Here is a 21966-nt window from a genome sequence, read left to right as displayed (position 1 = left end):
ATGTACGTGCAGAACTGAGAAGGCTGAAGCCAACAGGAGAGCAGCTGCTTTCCTGAGAGCCAACCGATAACCCTCAAACGGATTGACAGCAATTTACAGCAAGGAGTCACCATCCAAGGCAATTCCAGCCAGTCCCAGGGCAGAAACAAGTCATGAGAGGGCTAAGCTGAAGAAATGGAAGGCCTTTATCCCCTGCACCCTCTCGAAAGGCAGCTCCAGAGAGAAAGCAAACATCTCAGTGCATTATGCACAGAGAACACAGCACGATCCGTGTGCTGTATCACATCCAGCACCACCCTGGCAAAGCCAAACACCGACCACAAGAAGTGCTGGTGCACGAATTGCATCCCGCTCTCACAAGGAACCTGGGGATGTTATTCTGAAATTGGCTGGCTTCAGCACATGCTTACAGCTCAGCAAGTGATGTAAAGAGAGGTTCTCTAAGAAGTCACACCTGCTCGTGATCAGAGACAGATGGAGCCAGGAGTCAAAAATCCAGCATTTCACACGGGTGCTGTTTGCTATGTTAAGTAATGTAAGACTTGCAGAGTGCAGGCTCGGACGGAGGCTGGCACACGTGGTGACCCCAAGCAGCAGCCTGGGATGTGCGTGGATGGGCCCTGCCTGCGGCCCTTGGAATGCTCAGAGCCAAAGCAGGCAGCAAGAGGGTACGAAACAAGGATCTGAAAACCAGTGATAAAGCATAAACGTAGTTCCACGGGTTATGATGGGAAAAAAAAAAGAAAAGGATGACAAAGGAAACGCTTATCACAAAGTTTGTTCTCTACGTAGCCAGAAAACGTCAGCATCCTTTAAAGCAGAAAACTGTGGTTTCCTGAAGCCCCGCTCGAAGCACGGCACAATCAGTCCGGTCATCGGCAGAACCAGAGCTCTGCACAGAATAGAGCAGCTTCCACGAAGGTCTGACATTTTCTCAGTTTCTTATCTCTCTGCATCCTTGGCATACACAGAGCTGAGACAGACAGATGTCCTCTCCAACCTACTCTCACACGCAGTTCGCTTCTCACATGAAATCCTGACTTTCTCTTTTTCACCCTCCAAGATTTTTTGCTTTACGTAAGGAAGTTGGGCTCACAGCTTCTCCAAGGTGGCCCTTCCTTAGAGTTCCTTCTCCATCATATTGCTCAGACAAGACACTGAATACCCCCTAACAAGAGGTATTTTCACCTCTTGAAACATGGTGTCTTCTTTGCTGGATGGAGGCAGAGGACCGAGCAGGACACTCACCACCAGCAGCCCCTCTCCCAATGAGAGAACTTCGAGATGAGAAGAAACCAGTTCAGCATTTTAGGGCAAAGATCTAGACAGACAGCAGCCAGATGAGCTGAGGAGAAACCCAACCATCTGGAGTAAAATGTCACAGCTTCAGCAGAAGGTGGTGCAAGGGAACAGCCACCGTGTAAATGCACCAGGACTTGGTGCACTTGGATGGCCGCGTCCAGGGGCTGCTCCCACGTACCCAGGCGTTTGGCTTTGCAGACTCAGGATGAGATCACGGAACACTTCTGCTGGCATTTCGATTTCAAAGAGAATGCCAAGGCCTTCGATAGAGTCCCCGCTATTAGATCATTTCATTTGATTCATTTGAAAACAGCAACTCCACTCAGCTATCGAGGAAACGCAAGAAGTGATAGAGAGTTAAAGGGTCAAGCATGACCCAGAAATGCAAATCAGCGCCTCGCTGCACATATTTAAAAATACACCTTTCACTGGGAAATGTTGATGTGCAGTCTTATCAGCATGCAGAACACCCAGCCTTCTTTTTCAGCACAGCTTTCCCAGCTTCAAGGCTCGGGTTGGCATATGCAACGACCAAAGAGGAAGGGACTATTAAAACCGCTGCCCGAATTAGGTAAGCGCTCGTTTCAGAAGGCGAGAGCACTCCTTCAGCTTTCTTAACCCTGTTTGCCCTATTCATTTCTTTATTCTTTTAAATCGTAAGTAATTTTTACGTGTATATGTTATATGTAAGTAACATCAAAGCATCAGTGAAAGACTGGAAAGGTAGAAAAGGTGGATTCACAGCCTGACCTGTGGGTGTGTAACGGGCCAGGGGGACTGAGTCTACCCCGGGCTCGCTGCTTTCCTTCCCTCTGCAGTGCTGCCCTCCTCTCCTGTTCGAGGTGCTGGTCAGCAGAGCCCACACCAATCTTTTTACACCCAGATGTCCCCCCCCTACAGCGAATCTGGACTCAGAACTCCTGTTTTCTGATGCTCCCGATTCTCTGCAGTGGAGGCTACATGCTTCCCAGTGCCCAAAAAGCAGCGTTAAGCTGCCGAGGAGCCAACTGATGGTCAGCAGCAACGTGGGAACTACCAAAGCATGCTGACTCCCTTGGCTTTTAATACAAAATCTTCCCCACGAACACTGAACAAGGAGGTAAGGGGGGCAGGTGTGACAGTTTTCCCTTGGCCAAAGCAGCACCAGCGCTGGGCCACCCACTGGCCCCCTCCATCCAGAGGTAACGCATGGGGATGAAGAGAAAGGTGTGCTGTGCTGGCAGCCACAGCAGCACCCTGAAACCCAGCACCGGTACTGGCACTCTTCATGCTCTGGGGAATTGGTCTCAACTGGGAATTTCCTCTAGTTTCCTCTCCATTCTGGAGCACGCAGAGGTGAAAAGGGAAAGCCCAGCTCTATGTTTATTGAAATTAAGTAAGATACTTCTGCTGTAAGCATAATGAAGTTACACCCTCACCATGCAACCCAGGGACACAGTAACACCCTCTGTAACACCCAGTCACGATGTGGGGAAGCTCTCTCAGTGCTGGGAAGGGGACAGGCATGCATGCGATGGGGACAACAAAGCTTCACACGACATGCAGTGCCACCTGCTGCTCCATGGGCCTGCTGGTAACAGCGGGACGTCCCGAAGGGTGCTGTGCATGGAGTTCACTTCAGTGCAGCGCTGCAAGCCACACCGAGCGCGTTCCACAGAAAACTAGAGAAAGAGAAGCTCGCCAAAAAGCCCAGCACCTTTTTTACCCGGTATTAATTTCATCTTTGCAGTCATTTGGTAACTGAAGCAGAGAGATTTAGGGCAGCCAAGTGACCAGGTAAGGCAGACACAGGCGCAGCCCCACAGGAGGCTGCCATGGGACTGAGGAGCGGCCTTGGGGCACCGCTGCCTTCCCCAGAGCTCCGAGGACTGGCAAGACCTGACAGCCTGCATTCTTGTGCCAACATCTGCCACCAGCTCCCAGCATGGCCTCGCCATGGGAGCCACCCGGGTAGGCCAGGGATGAGGAGGAGAGGAGCTATGGACTCTGCTGAATGCAGGGCAGAAGGTGCAGCTTTCCATGTGCAATAAGAGATCACACGTGTGTTCAACATACACACCCATCTGTCTATCAGACCATAAATCTGTCTGGATGATGATGCTCAAGGCGTTTATCGCTTCCTCCTTCCAGCCAACTTAACCGGATCCTACAAGCAACGCTGCCGGCACCGTGCCGCGTGCACACGAAATAAAAACGTGTGAGGCAGTGGGGTCTGCAGGAGAGCAGAGCCGCCGCGCGTGGCAGGTGTGCAGCGTGAAGCCAGCCCTCCATGGCTCACATTTCTAGGTCACTCCTTCGGTGGGAGGAGGAGAGCAGCGGGGGGAGCGCTGGGGTGCTGTTACAGGAGTGCCCCTGCGGAAGATGGAACTCGGATGCCCGGCCCCAAATCTCAGCCTGCAGAGCATCTGGTGGCAGGGCTGACAGCCACAGCGTCACTGTAGGTTGTAACGGTGGCAGCAAGCAGCGTATAGAAAAATAAATGTGGCTGCTGCCGTTCCTCTCGGCCGAGAGCCTCCAGCTGTGGTCGCACACACATGGCTGCCTCCCGCACACCCAGCGCTCCGGAGCTGAGCTGGGGGGGGAACAAGAAATGGTGGTGCTGAAGGCAGAAAAAACCATTCAGCCAGGGCGAAGCGAGAAGGGGAGGGCTCGCTGTTGTAATTTCGGGGTTGGTCCGGGATGATGTCATAACACCGAGCGAGTGCCAGGCCGAGCGGCGGCACTTCCCAGCGCTCCATCCATGTGACCTCCAACGCCGTGGGGCTGGAACACGTCCCACTCCTTGTCCCTGTGCCTCGCAGCCCGATCCCTGCCCCTCTCCCACCCGCGCACCCTCCGGAGCCCGCAGCCGTACGGGGCCGGGCGGGAGGCGCGGCTGTAACTCCACCAGCACACACCCCTCTCGCTACTACAAAGGCGTCCACAGAAATCCCATTTGCAATAGTACAAATCTGGCTGGGCTCGCCCCATCCCCCTGCTCTTTGTAAGCTCCTGCAGCCCAGCGACGCTGCCCGCGAGCAGCCGGCAGGATGCAGCCACCGTACCGCTGCCCTGAGAGAAATGAATGAATGAATGAAAATAAATAAATAAATAAATAAATAAATAAATAAAAAATCGGCAGCAGCTCGTCCTGCAAACGGCAATCTCATTGTTCCAAAGCCCACGGACATCTGCATTTCCACGGCATCCAAACGTATTTCACGCAAGCACACGCACAGCCGCGGCTTATGCACATGCAAATAAGCACAATCGTTAACACGAACGGCTCTAACAAAGGAGACGGGTGGGGAAAAGGGAAAAATAACCTGAGATGAAATTAGCTTCACCCACAAACGTGGCTTATTCCACATCTACTGAAAATGTATGCGGCGTGAAAGCACAGCCATTCCTTCCATACACTCGATATTTTCCCAATTCACACACACGGCTAAAATACCATTCGGCGCAGCACCGAGTTGCTATGCCAACAGAAAGAGGAAAAAAAAAAAAAAAAATTAAGGGGGAGGGGGGGGGGGGGGGGGAAAAAAGAAGAATAAAAAGGATGGCTGACCCCTTCCCAAAGAGAGAGAGAGAGATGGAGAGGAGCAGGGGAGGGGGCTGCTTACCAAAGACGCTGATTTGATTGTGGCAAAGCGCTCTCGGTTCCGGTAGTGGAGGGCCTGATTCTGCACCGACTGGGTAGGCCGCACCTCAGGCCTGCGATCCCTGTGGCCCACCTCATCCCTTATAAATACATGATCCTGCAGAAATGGATAAAAACAAGGAGAAAGTCCAGCTGTGCTCTTTCCTCGGCGGCTGCCTCTCTCTCAGCCCTCTCTCTGCACAAGCACGGCTGTTTGAAATGCATAGTTTAGCTCTCTGCTAGCCCCTGCAGCTCCCACGGTACGAAATGAATAAGCAACACATTGCAGCTCCGGCTCGGCGTGTCAGCTGATCGCTAGCGGGATGCCTCCTGAATCCCTGGCAGGTTTTTTTTTTTTTTTGAGTGGTTTTTTTTTTTTTAAACCTCCAGCGTTACAAATGTGCAATAAAAAAATTAAAAAATTAAAAGGAAAAAAAAAAAAAAGGCAACGCAGAGTGACCGGACGCTCCTCAGAAAGGTTGGCCGAAAGCAGCGCAGCCGAGCGATCCCTGGAGGAACGTGACTCCCATCTCTATGGCACGCAGCACGCCGCTGCCTCCCTCATTCCCCTGGCAGCGCCGGGCTGTGTCCCGCGGCCGCTGCCTGCGCCCGCATCCCGGCCGCGCCGCCGGCTCCGCCGCCACTCAGGGATCCTGCTTTCCAGTCATGATCCCGCACGCTTCTAGCACTTTCTCTCCACAGCCCACAAAGGATTTTTTTTTTTTTCCTAATTTTTTTTTTTTTATATATTATTTTTTTTTTTCCCCCCCTTTAAAGCAACAGCTCGCAGGTTTTAGCGCTGACGGTTTTTCCGTGCAGCTTCACCACCCCCCCCCCCCCCTCGCTTGCTGGTAAGGAACCGCGCTCCTTGCCAAGGCGTGGGGCAGGGTGCGTGGCACGGCCAGGCGAGGGCACACACCCCAACCACCAATGCTGCCACGAGCTTCACGTCAAGGCAGCTGCCAGCAGCCTGTGTGCCTGCAGGCTGAGCCCACGGCCACGGCCTTGTCCCGCTGGGTCACCAGCGCAGGCTTGGTAGGGCGGCCGTGACCAACCTGAGAGCCTTCCTGAATGGCATCAGGTTTCCAGCTGTCATGGGTGCAAAGGAAGGTGTTGCTTACTTCTACAGCCCCACGGTAGAGGCACGCAACCTCTGTGTGGAGCGCGGCTATGGCAGCAGTGACCCATGGGTTGCGTGGGTGTCTGTGGGTGACCATAACACCTCTGCTGCCCGCCGTACCACCACCAAGCAGCCCATGCACACTGGCACTTCCACCATGGCACTGCTGTCATACCACTGCTTCTCTCCCACACCAGACGCTTCTTTCCCTCGCTTGCTCTGCCACTCTTAGATTGGACCCCCACAAATTCAACCAATTCCATAGAATCACAGAATCATGAAGCTTGGGAAGACCACTGAGATCATCTGGTCCAGCCCCAACTCATGCCTGTGACCTCTCTAGGACACGTCACTCAGCGTGACACCTGCCCTTTCCTTGTACACCTCCAGGGACGGGGAGCCCCCCACTCCCTGGGCAGCCTGGGCCAGTGCATAACTACTCTCTGAGAAGAAATTATTCCTAGTCTCCAACCTGAACCTCTCCTGGCACAACTGAAGGCCACCACCTCTCATCCTATCGCTGTTACCTGGGAGCAGAGGCCAACCCCCACCTCCCCACCACCTCCTCTCAGGCAGTTACAGGGAGCGATGAGGTCTCCCCTGAGCTCCTCTTCTCCAGACTGAGCCATCCCAGCTCCCTCAGCCGCTCCCCATAAGACCTGTGCTCCAGACCCTTCACAGTTTTGTTGCCCTTCTCTGGACACACTTCAATATGGTTTCCAACAAGAAGCCAACAGGTACAGAAGCGCCGATGTAAAGAACCAAACCACGCATTGATTTGAAGTGTTTTAACACAGACAGCTTTTCTCCAGCCCTTCACTTTGAGCCCCACACACCCTTCCCTCACCTTCGCAGGGCAAGCAATGGCCAAGACCAACACTGCACCACAGCTATGGCAGCTCCCTTGGCTATAGGGACATTCTTTCCACAGCAGCAGTGAGTCTACACAGAGGGTAATAAGCAGTTGCAATTTCTTTTAACATTTGTTATCCTTACACGGGGCTTTTTGTTGCACATTCTCAGCAGGAGAAGACAGTATTACGGAAGGTCCATTACTGGCAACCAAAAGAGGGCTGATCTTAGATTTTCAGCTTATGCATGTTCAAGCGACAGGGTGCTCTCAGACTTCCGTGCTGTGACGAGGAAACTAAGTCTGAGACTATTACAGTCACACCAAAAACACAGTGATTAAACATTTATACTTTAACAGCATCACTCAGTTGAGACTCATGGGTTCACTGGAAGGGTACCAGTGTCTCCTACAGCTCCGCCACAACCTCGCCTAGCAAGGAGGTGTAAGGCCTGAAACACAATCCCAGGACTGTATTTGAGGCTGGCTGGCTGCTAACATCACCTCTTGGTTTGACATTCTTGCTGCCACGTTGGGAGCCTGCAGCCCCTGCAGGGACGGACCTGGCTGACCCAGGTCTCTTGGTGCTCCTGCAAGCATTGCCTCATGTGAACATGAGGGTCTGAAGCAGGCCAGGGCAAGAGGATCAGAGCCAGCCACTGCAAACTGACACTGACAAACAAAACTGACACTGGAGCTACCTGCATGCTAAATAAAGCTAAATAAAAATCTTGCCCTAAAGATCTGTGCGAGACTTACATGTCTTAACCATAAAGGTCTGAAGAGATGAAGGAGGTTGGACGAGATCTTAGCAGTCTTTCCCAACCTTAATTCTATGATTCTAAGAACACAAGAGCTACAAAACTTCTACTGTAGCTACAAAATTAAGGTGGCAACAGGCCAAATCTTATCCATGGTTTTACACCCATAGTCTGCAGCAAAGTGAAAGAACAAGGTTCCTAAGGTCTTCTCTGGCAATGTACCAGTTGCTCAGCCGTCTCCCTCCTCTCCATTACATTAGTATGCAAAAATTTCAGCCAAGAAAGCAGCAAATCACTGCTCAAACCCAGACGGCTTGGCCATGGTCAGGCCCTGGAGCTAGAACCTCCATTTTCCCTCCAGAGCCCCACGCTGGTTCCACCACAGGACATCGTTTCATCTTCCTCCCTGAACAGCAGGTTTTACAATCTTTGCCCCAACACCAGAACATCTTGGGAATATCTACCTAACTCACTGGCCACGGTTTTTGAACAACTACACTAACAGCAACCTGCCAGCAGTGCTTTCAAGCTGTCTTATGGTCATTCTGAGTAGGCTCCTTCTAGATAATTACACTGATCAGATAATTGCTGTTTGCTTCAATGTAGATTGTTTCAAGTAACACTAGGGTGCCCTGTCCCTGCAGACACCCAAGGTCAGTTGGATGGGGCTCTGAGCACCTGGTCAGCTGTAGGTGTCCCTGCTCATTGCAGGGGGGTTGGACCAGATGGCCTTGAAGGGTCCCTTCCAACCCAAACAGTTCTATGACTCTATGAAAACAGAACCACTTCTGTAATGAAGCCTCCCATGTGAACAGAACACTTGCTCAGAAGAAGCAAGCTACAGAAGCAAACAGAAAACTCAGTAGGTACATAGGAGTTGATTTTTTTCCTACTGATGAATCAATGAGAATTTTGCCTCGGATTTTAATCACAACAAAACCGGGGAGACAGATCTATAAATCGCATTTGGTGTTTACATTCTTTTCAGTGTATCACTGTGTTGAAGCTCTTGCACTGGCAAAGCATCCAAACTAAGTGCAAAACGCAGAGAAAGGAGTCCCACTGTCTTCACAGCTGATTCAGAAACAAACTCCTCAACATCAAACTGATCACACCAGAGCAGCCCGAAGCAGAAACCACCAAACTTGCACCTCAGAAGGATGGATGGCTGCGTGTTGCACCCTCAGTTTTGCACACCAAGGAGATATCTTCACAAAGGCTTCGCACAAGACGATCCTCCACTTGAGGAGGACTTCCCATCTGCTAGGCAAACAGGAGAGGGAATTTCTGAGCCATAGAAAGGACGTTCATGCAACTGCACAGCACTACATGCAACTGCAGCAAATCCCAAACTTCAAAGGACTCAAAGGAAACAGAGAGTCATCGTTCATTTTAATGCACTAAAATGTACTAAACACCTCAATCATCTGCAGAGAGGTTTAAGCATCAAGAGTCTTTGCAGAAGAGGCTTCACCTGCATGGCACAGCTCCAGAAGGGACGTGCGGGGTCACCGCTGCCTGCACTCACTCAAACCTCACATCTGTAAGTCACTGCACCTACACGGCCTGTACAGCTCCTAACAACAACAGTGTCTTTGGAGTTCAACTGGTTTTTCTCTCACCTCTCCACTTCTCACTTCTGTTGCTGTTGCTCTAAGCTACAGCTGGGCTTGCATTGGAGCTACTCTTCAGCTCTCAACCTAAGCAGCTGAAGGAGCAACTGAGCTAGTTCCAAAAGGAGATGGAGACGAGAGAGTGTATCCATCGTTACCATAATGGAGGAGCACAGTCACGTAGCTACCTTCTAAGAGAGAGGCTGGAAAACCAGAACTCTTATGCTGATCAGACTGAGCCCTGCATGAGGGACATAACCAGGAAAGGGGAAAGGCAGTGCTCCTAGCAAAACAGCTCATTCCAGCCGGATATCTGAAAATCCTATGAAGAAACTGCTTTTGATGAGGGGACCCTACTGAGGAAAGCCTTGGATTCCAAGGAACGCCTGAGATCCCAGAACGGGAGGATGCAGGACTTGCAGCCTGAGTAGCAGACATTAACAGAATTTTTTTTTACCCCAGCAATTTAGGATACAACTATAAACACAATTATATAAAGAGTGACACGGTCAGTTAGGGATGACTATGGTTATTTTCTTCTTTTCCAGTCACTTTTCTTCCAACCTACGGGTTTTACTCTGCTGACAAGTAGATGCCTGGTGGAAGGAGTGAGGACGTGCCCTCCTTTCATGCAGGATCCATCAGAAACACTTGGGTTTTGCTCAGTGCAGAATGGCATCTCAGCTACCAAGAACTAGCAGATAGTTAGTGGGTCTCAACTAAACACCCAGCGTGGCTGTGGTGCAAGGAAATCCAAAGGCCTCTGACACCTCGAGCCCCGAGTCACGCTAACAGTTCAGGCAATGCAGCCATCGTGGTCATCTGCACACAGCCTGGTTCGTCTGGAGGCTGTTAATTAACAAATTTGCGTAACACCATAATTTTATGAAGCGCTCCGATTTGACCCACGTCAAAACAATCCAGTACATGATCCCATGCCCACATAAGGCAGACAGCTGGCTAATTATGTTCATCTGTATTTTCTTCCTTAGCCTTTAAAGGCTGATTAAATGCAAAACAAAAGCTTAATTTAAACTTGAACCCCCCAGGTTCCTTCGATTTCATCTGTGATCAGGCTCTGGGAGTGTAACTGAATTCAGCCCCCCCCCGCTTCTCACCTGGTAGAACAAAACACAAGAGGTGTCCATCAGCTTAACCAGGTTACAGAACTAGTCAGAGCGAGCACAGATTGAAGGGTTTTTTCCCAAATAAGGAAATTTTCCTTGAAAACAGAATGGGATGTACGTGCGTATAAGCCCCAGCAAAGGCCCCGCTGCAATTACAGTCTTCACACAGGTATTACTACACACATAATATACAGACAAAGCAATTTTTCATTTAAAATTGCATTCCTCAAGGGAAGGGAATTTTAAAAAGACATGTATCAAATTAAAACTGTATTTTCAGAGTGGTAACGCCCTGCCACGTATATTCCAAATGCACCTCACGCACGTGCATGCACGTGTTTGTTCGCAGTCCAAGTGCTGTCCTACGTACAGTGTGCAACCATGGGATTGAGAGAGAGGATGGGTGCTCCCTGCCCGCACGTGGAGACGGGCAACACTTCTTTCTGTTCACACCTAAAATGTAACGCTTGCATAAACCATGAGTTAGGGAGCTTTTAAAAGGGGCCTAAACGAATTGTGCGTTGCTCACAATTGAAGGTCTTCATTTTACAGAACACGGGAGTTATCAGAATTCTAAGAGGACTGAATTCATAACCTCACATCTCCCCGTGTCTGCACTTCAGAAGCGCCACGCAATCAGTACAACCCGAAATAATAACGTTAAAGCAAGCAGCGCTCTGCTCCTTCAACAAATGCAATTTAGATCTGATGGAAGGAGCTCACATTTTGTTTTCATCAACGGTAATGACACCGATCCATCAGGAACATTACGGCGCGTTACTGTGGAAATCGATCCCTCCAACTTCTATTCTAACACGTACATAAACACAGCCACTTAGCGACGTGAAATCGAAACACGAGTTCCTGAAACGTACACAAAAGGAAGAGAGGCTTTAACTAGAATCACCCAGAACAGAAAAACAGTTCTGCCACTCTTCATTCAAGAGGGTTCCCTGGAGTGGCATTTTGTACCTATCTTTTTCTGAAAGGTCTCTCTCCAGAGGTGCTATTGCAAATGTAACCCCCTGAAACAAAAGCAACTTAGCTTCCAGTGTCTCTAAATGTAGAAGGCAATCTTTTGTTGGAGACAAAATTACTTGAGAGCTTCCTTTTACAAACGCTTCAATGTTCAACCGCACAAATGTTGCATTTCAGGAGGAAGAAACTTGCTCACAAAACACTTAGTTAAAACTAGGCTTTGCCGTAACCCCGCAAAGGAGAAATTCATACTTTTATTGCTGCTGTAACGCTTTATCTCTTTTGGCAAAAAGCATACAAATGCACTGAAAACCCTTTGCCAAAAGCAATCACACAAAACCCAGGCTTTACTGCCCACTAGGAAACGGCACCGCTACGGCCAAGCCGAAATTATTGTAGTCAATCTGAAGTCATCAGATTAGATGCTGAGTTAGACAGGGCTGGGCAACTTCAGTCTGCTACCTAGCACGAAGAGAACAAAAAGGCAACAACAGATCACGGCATGCAGCAAAAGAGCAGAAAAGCATCGAGTGGAATTTGACTCATAACATACCTCGTGGGAAGGGTCCAATGTTCTGCACACTTCCACTTCTCATGAGGGAAATCCAAGTGCAAGCAGATTTTAATCACGCACTGTGACTGGTAAATGGTTAGCTTAGCCGCTGTGACCGCTCGTCACCAAACCATAGAACACAGTACAGTCATTCACGAGGAAACGAGGGCTGATGTGACAAAGCAGAGATGAAGGGGTGCACATGCGGGGCCGGGTGAGGAGGCATGCAGTAAGTCTGCAGGAGCCCTGCCTAGCCACTGACAGCACTACCCTTCGTTAGCAGTCGTTTTGTTTGCAGCTTCTCTACACACAGCTCAGCCGTTACAGAACAAACACAGAACTTGACTCTGGCAAGCCCAGCACCGGCTCCTGCTCTCAGCAGATGGCTCAGCACGAGACCACAGCGCACTGCTCATGGGGCCCTACGCAGGTGAGCCAATGTGAGCGACGGCGGGGACGGCAGGAAGCTATGGAGAGCACTGCAGGACATACCTTCTTCTGAACAACGGAGGAAGTGGAATTAATTGTGCTCTCGTCACTATGCATCATGACCAGTTCAGGGCTGCTCTCATCCAGGACCTCCTGCATGCTGCTCACACTGCTGCTCTGACTGCCTGTGCTCACAGACATGCTTGGGATGGAATGGTTGCTGCCCAGACTGTCCATCTTCCTACTCAGGTTTGATCCATGCTCACTGTCCTACAAAACAAGGGGCATCGGTTACAAACACCGCAGACCATCACCTGCCCAGCAGGTGACTGCGGCGCCCAAGCTTTGTTTAAAAGGCAACTCTGCAGAGTTAAAGGCTTTTTGCTCGGTATTTTGGCAACTTCCTTTCTCAGGGCTGCCCAGGTTATGAAATAATGCATAGAGGGCATTTAGCTTTTGCCTCTTCCCCGGCAATCCTCACACATCAGAGGCCGTGCCAGTTTTTTTCCACGTCTCACCAGGTCCGGGCATGGCTCTGGTTTGAATAGCACACACCCAGGGATAGCGGATTGCTGGTGGAAGGAGTCCTGCAGCCGAGGAAGGAACAAACTTCTAAAGTTTGTATTCAACCCACGTTCCGAGTTTGGGTATGCTACCACACATCTGGTGAGTCAGAAGAGGTGTAGGATGACGAATCCACTTGGTATGATAAGGTAACTATCTCACGGTGCCTCACAGGTCGGTGGTTTCAACCTCCACGTCCCTAGCTGTCAGCAGTTATATTCTTTCCAGCTAAAAAAAAGCCTCCCATCTTGCGTTCTCAGCCAAGGTAAACTCTTATGTAATCCTCATTCACCTTTAAACACCTGACTCAGAAGAATCTGCATTATTATAGTGATTAAAGGTATTGTAATCTGCTGAGACGTACTTAAATAATCATTCCTCTCATGTTTTTTCTTCTACATAGGAACATCAGAAGGCAGCATCATCTTCTCTTGGTTTTATACTCAGACAAGCTCAGTAATCCCAGAGAATGAGCTTAATCTGGACTGACTCAGTGAATTAGAGAGCCCCTTGTAATAAACTAATGGGACTGAAGATGCTTGCAAGGAGTTCACAGTGAGGACAGAGCCCTGACGAGCCTCCAGCTCCTGCTCTGATATAGCTCTCATTCACCCCCACGAGTGGCTGGCTACTGCACCCTGCTTCTTCTCGCCTCCAAAGTGAGCTCGGGGAGAATTACGCTTCAAATCAACTGACAGGGCACTCATTCTGTTGGAAACTGAAAGAAAGAAGTTTGACAGGTTTGTAGTGGATGGCGTGATTATTTTAAAGCAATTAGCAGATCATTCAGAGCCTGTGTAAAAGCACTCGACAGCCAAAATACCATTTCACAGAGAACGTATACACAGAAGAATGAAAGCTTTTCCAGGATGCTTCTACAAAGTTGCTGCAGAAGTAACACCTGAGATGGGAATGTGACTCGTGTACATATGCACAACTGGGCAGAGATGAGACTGCGTATGCAACCTTAATACTGACATCCTGACTTGAATACTTCCCAAGCAACCTTAACTTTCTTGCAAAAAGGTCTGAGGAAAGCATTAGTATTATAGTGAGTGTTAAAAAAGGGATTTGTAATCCATCTTGCACTGAGAAAGTCGAGGGTGGGAAGAGGAAGCGACCTGTGGCATTCACAGCTTCTGTTAACCAGCTTGGACACTGAAGCAAGCGCTGTGTTGTACTTTAATCACTGTGTTTGCAGTGCGTGCAGCACGACCTGCTTTGGTGGTGTGCAAGCTCAGTGGTAAAATCCAGGTGCAGAGCATGCTGTGCACATGCAGAGTGTGAGCTTCATTCCAAGTGTTACATCCTGGAGACACGTTTTTCTATCCTTCTTAGGAATGGGGACAGGAAGAACAGAGAAGATGCATCTCAATCAGCTGCTAGCACACCTTAGCTATAGAGCTTGGATCTGCTGCTTTTGTGCCCCTTCCCCAAAGTGAAGGTTGATAGAAACATCAGTCTCCTCTTCCTGTGTGCTCTCCTACCTGACACCCAGGCTTGCCCGCTGCTTAAACCAAAGCATCAGTCTACCCTTACAAGAGTATTTGACATATGCAAGCCTCAAAGCCAAGTGCCCAAATATACATAAGGCTTTGGCATCTCGCTGCACATGATCTTGCTGTAATGCAAGAAAAAGGAATATATATCAATTACCCTACGACTTTTGTGGCTGAGGCATGGATTTATTTAGCCAAGTGCCTACACCCAATGACATTAATTTCCTCTAACCTCGTCAATTGAAAAATGACTGGTTTCCTCTCTAAGCCACAGTTACTGTCAATTATCACACACTGATGAAGTGGGTGGTTTATTACAAGATTTAAACTGCAGCTGAATTTTATCTTTAATCTTTTTTGCTTTAATATTAAAGAATTAGAAAAAAAGTAAGTCTCACTAATTTGGCAATTTGATTTTCAGCTCATGATAAATTTACTGCAAAGTAATGAGCCTACGGTAATCGAAAAAAAAAAATTAACATTAATCAAGCAGTCTTGGCTCTGCTTATGAGAATGAAAAGCTCGGACCATCACCAGGCTCTCCTCTGCCCAGCCTGCGAGTTATTTTCCATCCCAGAGGATCTCCCTCCAGATGAGTTTCTTTCCCAAAGTTTTCAGAAGAAAGGCAACTGCCTGAAAAAAAACCTAAGGATTCATTTTGCCAATGAAGTGCAATGAATGGCCGCTAATGCTCATCACCCTACCCTAGCTCTGCTGATTCAGCTGATATACAGTTGACATACAGATGATATTCAGTTGATATACAGATGATATTCAGATGGTATTCCAACCAGACGGATCGCATCCATGTTTGTGGATGCTCTCGTTCTGCCCCTTAAAGACAGGAACATCTCTCGCTCACCCTGAAATCAATCAGAACATTGCAAACAGGGTAATGAAATCAAATACCTCCTCCTCCTCCTGGGACTCGGTCAGCGGGCCATTCCGTGTCTCCTGGAAAAGGATTTTCTTCATTTTCCGGTACTGGAGGTTATCCAGTTCTCGTACTGCATCTTTAGTCCTTTGTATGAGGTCTATGAGTACTCTTGGTGGTCGATCTCGGCGAACAAAATCGTGCTAAATTCAAGGAAATAAAACACGTGGTCTCAGACATGGCACCAGGGTGCTCGGTCTAAAAACAGAGACTACTTTTGGCCACCTGAAACGACAGTTCACGTTCGCTAATTAGTAATACCTGCTACGAGAGGCCCCAGACACACCAATTACACTCGCTGTATTCATCACTACAGCACACAGCTGAAGGGACCACGCTACCCCCTACGAGGTTGGAAGCGTAGGCTGCAAAATGCCTTGTTCCAAAGTCAGAGGGGCTGCTTCAGCACAGAGCGCAATCCAACGCGGAGCTCTGAGAAACGAGGCAAAAATCACTTTGCTACCTGAAACCCGTGTGCACGTTCCATTGGTGGCAGGAGGTGCAGGGCGGTGGATGGAGAGGCCTGAGACCCTTTGGAATCACTTTTTGGACCAGGGTCAGGTTTTCTGGGCTCTCAGGTAACAGAGCTGCTTCTTTCCTCCTTGAACCCCTTCACTTTAAGACGAAGACAGTGCCACGTCAAACCTTGCAAAGGCACAGGACTTCAGAATGAACAAACTGAGTAAAGGACGAAGAGGAAGCAATCCTGATTACAGAAGATTACCTGCCTAAGCTACATGCAAAGAGTTACCCTGAAGCTGACCTATTCCAATTCCAATCAAACCTTGCGCTCGTCTTCCTGGTTTATTTATTCTCAAAGCATCCGAAGACAGTTTTAAAAAAAAAAAAAAAAAAATCAAGCTCTTGCCAACTCCTGCTAAGGATGTACAAGAAGCACAGGTTTTAAGTGCAGACTTAATAAATTGTTTAATGGAATTTAAGTACGTGATGAAAGGCTCTTCTCTGACTTATCAGCCGTGTGTTCTCCTGCACTGTACAGCTGGCAATGGGGTATGAAAGCCTGGCAGCTTTCTGATCCAACCTCTGAGTAAGGCAGACAGCCTGAGCATGCACTTGCCAACGTTCTACGTGGGACCACTGCACAGCACAAGCCACGGTGGGCTTTTCTTAGTGAGCTCAGCAGCTGGCTCCCACCCGCCAAGCAGCACCCAGCAGGATCACACCTGGCTGCCCAGCCCCAGCTCCTGGGCCACAGTTGCCATGCTCCAAGAGGTGCATCCCTGCCCACTGCTGCTATCATCCCTCAGACCCGAGGACCACTACGCTCAACTAGAGCTTAGCAACAGGCATGCAAAACCCCAGCCCTCCGTAAGGCAGAAGTCTTGAATACAAAGAAGTTGAAAGGATGCGAAGATCTTCTTTTAAGGACTTGTAAATAAAGCAAAGAAAGAATGATGCCACAGGCTTGTTTCTTGTTTTTAATTGAATTCAAACTGGAACGCATCTGAGTTTTGTTAATGGAGAAAGCTAGTCCCTTCAGTATCAATTCCTTATAACTAAAAATCCCACGCGCTATTTCAAACAGAAGAAAATGATTCATTTCTGCTCCTCTGTGCAGACCCACACCATTTATTTCTCTGTAAGAAGTGACAATCCGCAGCTTATTTATGATTAGAAAGAAGTAACCATTCGTATCTCACCGCAGGTAAATTTTAGAAAGCAGTAATGCACCTGGAGCAACAATCCCAAACTGAAGTCCTTTCTATCTCTCCACTGTGCAGTTGTTTATGCACGCCCTTTAACACTGCAAGCACCCCTCTTCCCTGAATGGGAAGCTACGTGCTTCATAGTTAAGCTGCTCAAGTATTAGAATGGGGCCTCATAGAAACTCTATGGCAGATGCAGAAGAACAAAACCAGCCAGCCAGAAGACTTGCATAAGGGGAACACAACCCGCATGAAACAGCTGTCCAAATGACACGTATGAGATGCAGTCACTGCTCTGCTAGGTACTGCACAACTCGGTAAGAATCAACAGCTGAAAGGATGCAACTTGGACGCTTTCTTCAAATTGTAAGGCAAAAAAAAAAGACAAGGGACTCCAGGAGAGGAAGAGGTTAATGCAAAGGCGAGCTGCAAGTTGGCTGGAAGAGCAACCAACAGAAACAAGGCTCCAGGGAACGTCACGCGCGCGGAGAAACATAACCTGTTCTAAACCCTCGTGTTAAGTCATCGCTTTTCATTTTGAAAGGGAGAATATTGGCGAGACAGGTTTTATTCTTTAGGTTGTTGTTGTTGTTTAGATCCAGGGTGGTAAATGGAACGCACTCTCGAGCGCCTCTTACCAATTCAGATCCCTTGAAGAAAACGGGGCCGCAAAAATTTCCCTGGATTCCTGCTTACTATATGCAAGCAAAAAAACAAGATGTTGGATGTATAATCTGACAGGCTCTAGGGAGGAGATGCTTCCTGTGGGTGGGAATGTCGGGGGGGGGGACTGCTCTGAAAGTTTAAAACCAAAGAAAAAGAAGGAATACACGTAACTGAAGAACGACATCTCAGCTTTGCACAGACGCCAACGTACGGTCATGAAATCATATCCTCCAATGAACCCGCGCTGTTCCTAGAGAGCAGCAAGGCTGCCAATCCACATGAATGAATCACTCTGAAACCCACAACGTAAACCTATTAGCTGGTCAAAGGATTGTCGGGGTGCTGCAAGCAGAACCGGAGAACAAAGCGCTGGGTCAGCGGCACGGCACGCACGGATCACAGGGAAACACACTGGGCGCTGAAGAGAGAGTGAAAACAAGCTCGTTTGTCAGCATGTACCTGGAAAGTGAAGGCGGGAGGGTTAAATATCCTATATGGTCCAAAGACGGAAGTGAGGGCAATGCCAGCTATTCAGCAACGACGGCATGATTTCGATTTCTCACTTCGAGAACCAAGAGATTCAGAAATATCCACGAGAACGCGCTTTGCTGAGCCGAAAAAGCAACGAGAGAAGCCATAAAACAAAGGCTGAATGGTAGCCTTAGAACAAAAATCAGCATGAAAAGGCTGTCAGGTAGACACAGAGCAGCAATCTAACCTACTGTGGAAATTAAGCAAAACACCCTACGGAGCTAACAATTCCTCTGCTCAAATATTTAAGGAAAAACTGAGTCCTGTTTACCTGGTGTGGAACAGCAGCATGCCATGCAGTTCTCACCAGCAGCTATGCACGGCAACCAGAGGAATAGCAGGGCCACTCATCAGTGCTAAAGAAATACTTAAAAGAAGCAGCAGCAGCTTGATGGAGAAGGAGCTGGACAGGGCTACACACATACCTACCTAGAAAGGAAGGTTGCTCTTAAATACTCCAAAGACAAAGAAACCATATCATCCCTGGGAATGATACAGGGTTTTGGGAGAAGTGAAAGCTGACAGCTTGAGAAACAGTGATGGATGCATGGTTCCCTGCCAGAACCCTGCCAAACTCAGGACACGTCAGTCCCAGCACGGGTCCCACTCCACGTGCTCACAGTTATTGCGAGCCTCCACAAGGGTCTTCCCAAAATGATCTGGTTCTCTTTCAACCAAGCTCTAATTGTTTGGGTTCAGGATGGAAACTATGGAAGGGATATAAGTGACTTTTGGCTGTTCTCAAGAGGAAGGAAGTTAACTTAGGCCTAACCTGAGAGCGCTGTTTTTACCTCAGCTTTTAAGCATGATGCTGGGATGTAGAAAAGGAACACTGCAAGATGTTAATCAATCAAGAGCAACTGCTCAAGGTCCATCTGGGACAAAGAAATGACTGGAAAATGGAAATCAGAAATACAACACTGCACGACCAGAGAAGCTGAAAATGCACAACAGAAAAGGATGCAGAGTGCTTTTGTTAAGTAACAATATGAGGAGAGATGGACAGGTGGCATTGACCAGTAAACGTGCTGAGACCTCTGAACGAGGGAGCAGCCAAAACACAAAGCAGCCCAAGCCCCACTGGTGCAGCACAGCAAAGCCCAGCCAACCTCTCCTCCACAACCACACCTGGAGCAGCACATCATCACCCATATATTAGTGCCAGAAATGCCTGCCCAGTCAGGACAAAAACAACTCCCAGATAAGATCAGAAAAGCCCGAAGGAAATGATTTACGCGACCAGGGCAAAAAGAAAGAGCTGAACTGCCACAGGGCAGAAAAGCTGCAAATAGCTTTGAAAGGTATGGACACACAAAGAATTAAATCGTGCTGAAATTATCATTACCAGAGGGGAAAAAAAAAAGAAAAAGAAAGGTGGGGATAACCTTCCTGCATCACACGGGCAAAGGGTGAGATGTGTCAGTTCAGGGCACCCCACACATCAGGCGTGCTCTGGCCATCCCACCTCTAGCACTCACATTCCTTGAAATAATCAGCCACTATCTGTAAAGCCTTATTAAGGGCCTAATCCTCTGATCATGTGCAATATTATTCTCAGAAGTATTTCCAAGCTCTGCAGAAGATGTGCACACCTGCAGATGACAACGGCTTTTCAGCTTTTCCGTTGCTTCCACAGCGAGCCTGTAGCAAACGGCAAGCCTCAAACCTCCACTGAAATTGCACCTAAGCTTGGCAGCAAACGTTGCCGCCCACTGCACAACAGAAAAAGAACACTTCTGTTCCTAAGGTCCTCGATGGGAGATTTTAGGAAGGTGTGGATGCGGAGAAAAGGCAAACAATTCCAGGCCTCCCTTAGGCCTCCTAGGCCTCCACGTATCCCTCAGCATTTCAACGGTACTTGAAATGAAACCCAAAAACACTACTAATACAGACAAGAGCAAAAGCAGCAGTGTTTGGGAAAGGGTAAATATCTGTGCACCATCACTAGAATTGGTTTGGGGTTAAACAATTTTCCCCCCCCCCCCACATTTCTGAAAGAGATTTGAAAATTTACCCGTAACAGATCTGTTGACGATGGCCTTTCCTGAGGTATTTTCTGTAAGCAGTAATCAACAAATCCCCTAAAGGAGTCTGACCTGTGAATTAAAATAAAACAAGTTCTGAATGCAAAAGAAGCTTAAGATCTGAAATAGACGCATCCTGACGGGTTTGTTCTCAAGCTCGAGGCCACAGACACGAACTGGAGTTCTCCAAAACCTAAGTCGATCCCACCAGTTCTTTCAGCAATTAAACACTGTGGATACAAACATGGACAAACAATTGACCCCAACCACAAAATGAAAACCAAATAAGAACTCTGTGTACCAGCCCGTGTTTCCAGCATTGCCTCAACTACTTAAAATCAGATGACACTGGGATTTGCAGCATCTCTAGAAACGCGCTCGTTAAGCTTGCTGATAAATGACCCCGCTTTGTCCGTGCTTCCCACCACTTGCAACACTGACTCAGTAAAGCATCTTGGTGCTTGCTTAGCTCAGCAAAACCTCAGCCTGTGTGTGAGCTTGGATGACAACCTGCAAGAAGGAAAGCAACCTTCCAGGTGCCCACTGAACTCCAAAGCAGCAGCAAAGGCACCTGGCTTGCTCCTTGTGTTCTCAAAGGCACAGAGAGCAAACAGGTGACTGTAAACAGCCTGCAATCAAGAGCGCTGACCCTTGTCGTGTATTCACAAGTTGTGCCTACTCTGCACTGCAAATTCTGCATGGAAGGATCAGAGTGTATAGGTGTGGAGATATGAGGCCGATTTTGTTGAATCTTGAAAAATGGACCAAAGAGAGATGATGAGGGAAGGAAACTGACACGGAGAGGTTTTGATAAAATGATCAGCAATGAAATAATTATGCTACTTGAATGCATAACGGTAACAGGGGGAATTTCACACCTCTCCAGGAGCTATTGTTCCCAGCCATCTGCAGAGCCTGCCAAGCATCATTCCATGGCTACATTCCACTCTTGAGTAACCAGAGCAGGACATGGAGTAATGCCTTTACTCTCAGACAATTAACAAAACACTGCTGTATCAAAGCTTAGATTCTGGAACACAAGCCTGCAGCATGGGGAGCAGTTACTGGCCACAGAGCTCTGTGAAAAAAAAAAAAATGTATCTAATTACCTCTGTAGCATCTCCCCTTACTTCCTCCACATCTCTGCTGCACTATAATTCTCACAATTCTTCTGTCAGAGCTCTTCTGCAGCTGGAAACGTTGCTAATGCTGAGCTAAGGCTGGCTTAATGCACCCAAGAATATTTTAATTCCTGCAGCATCTACAGCCCCATAATTATCACCTCCACACGTTCAGATCGTAGCACAGCCAAAGCGACAGGAGGTCAAAACTGAGCCTGCCTACACGGGAGCGTTACTCAGGAGCACAGTCAAACCACTCCACTGCAACAAATGCTTTTTTTGTCAGACTTCAGCCACGCACAGAGAGTTGCAGAGCACTTTCAGGGAAAGAAAGCAAAAGAAAAAAAAAACAAAAAAAATAAAACCACCTGGTAATGGCTCTCTTACCATTCATTTGACTGTAACGTAGGGGAATCGTTCTGGGCTATGTGATATAAGGCACTCATTGCATTCATGTTGAAAAGCGGAGGCTTCCTTTCAGCTAGAAAGAGAAGAGAAAGGTGTGATAAGGCAGTCTGGAAAGAAAAGGAGAAAGATAGGGAAGTATGAGCAGAGTATTACTGCTAAATCAATAGCTCATTACTGCTGTCATCACATCTAGGCCA

The 21966-nt window shown here is 48.3% G+C and overlaps 1 protein-coding gene across 5 annotated transcripts in view; it reads right to left on the bottom strand.

The window, feature by feature from the left end:
• Window positions 1-21966, bottom strand: part of TAOK3 (TAO kinase 3) — a 71325-nt gene that overhangs the window by 7276 nt on the left and 42083 nt on the right. For 3 of the 5 annotated variants that reach the window (XM_021412392.1, XM_021412391.1, XM_021412393.1), the window contains exons 10-14: window positions 21749-21842; window positions 20231-20312; window positions 15328-15495; window positions 12419-12625; window positions 4908-5042 (exon numbers count right to left, since the gene is read on the bottom strand). In XM_021412392.1, the coding sequence (XP_021268067.1) occupies window positions 4908-5042; window positions 12419-12625; window positions 15328-15495; window positions 20231-20312; window positions 21749-21842 (686 nt within the window). Of the gene's footprint in view, window positions 1-4907; window positions 5043-11926; window positions 12382-12418; window positions 12626-15327; window positions 15496-20230; window positions 20313-21748; window positions 21843-21966 lie in introns of those variants that run through there. The other 2 variants (XM_021412394.1, XM_021412395.1) reach the window with 2 other exon arrangements.

This window comes from Numida meleagris, chromosome 14 (assembly GCF_002078875.1).
Source record: "Numida meleagris isolate 19003 breed g44 Domestic line chromosome 14, NumMel1.0, whole genome shotgun sequence".
In the NCBI taxonomy this organism is placed as follows: domain Eukaryota; kingdom Metazoa; phylum Chordata; class Aves; order Galliformes; family Numididae; genus Numida; species Numida meleagris.
Note: the sequence above shows the minus strand (reverse complement) of the source record. Positions and strands in the feature narration are given on the sequence as shown.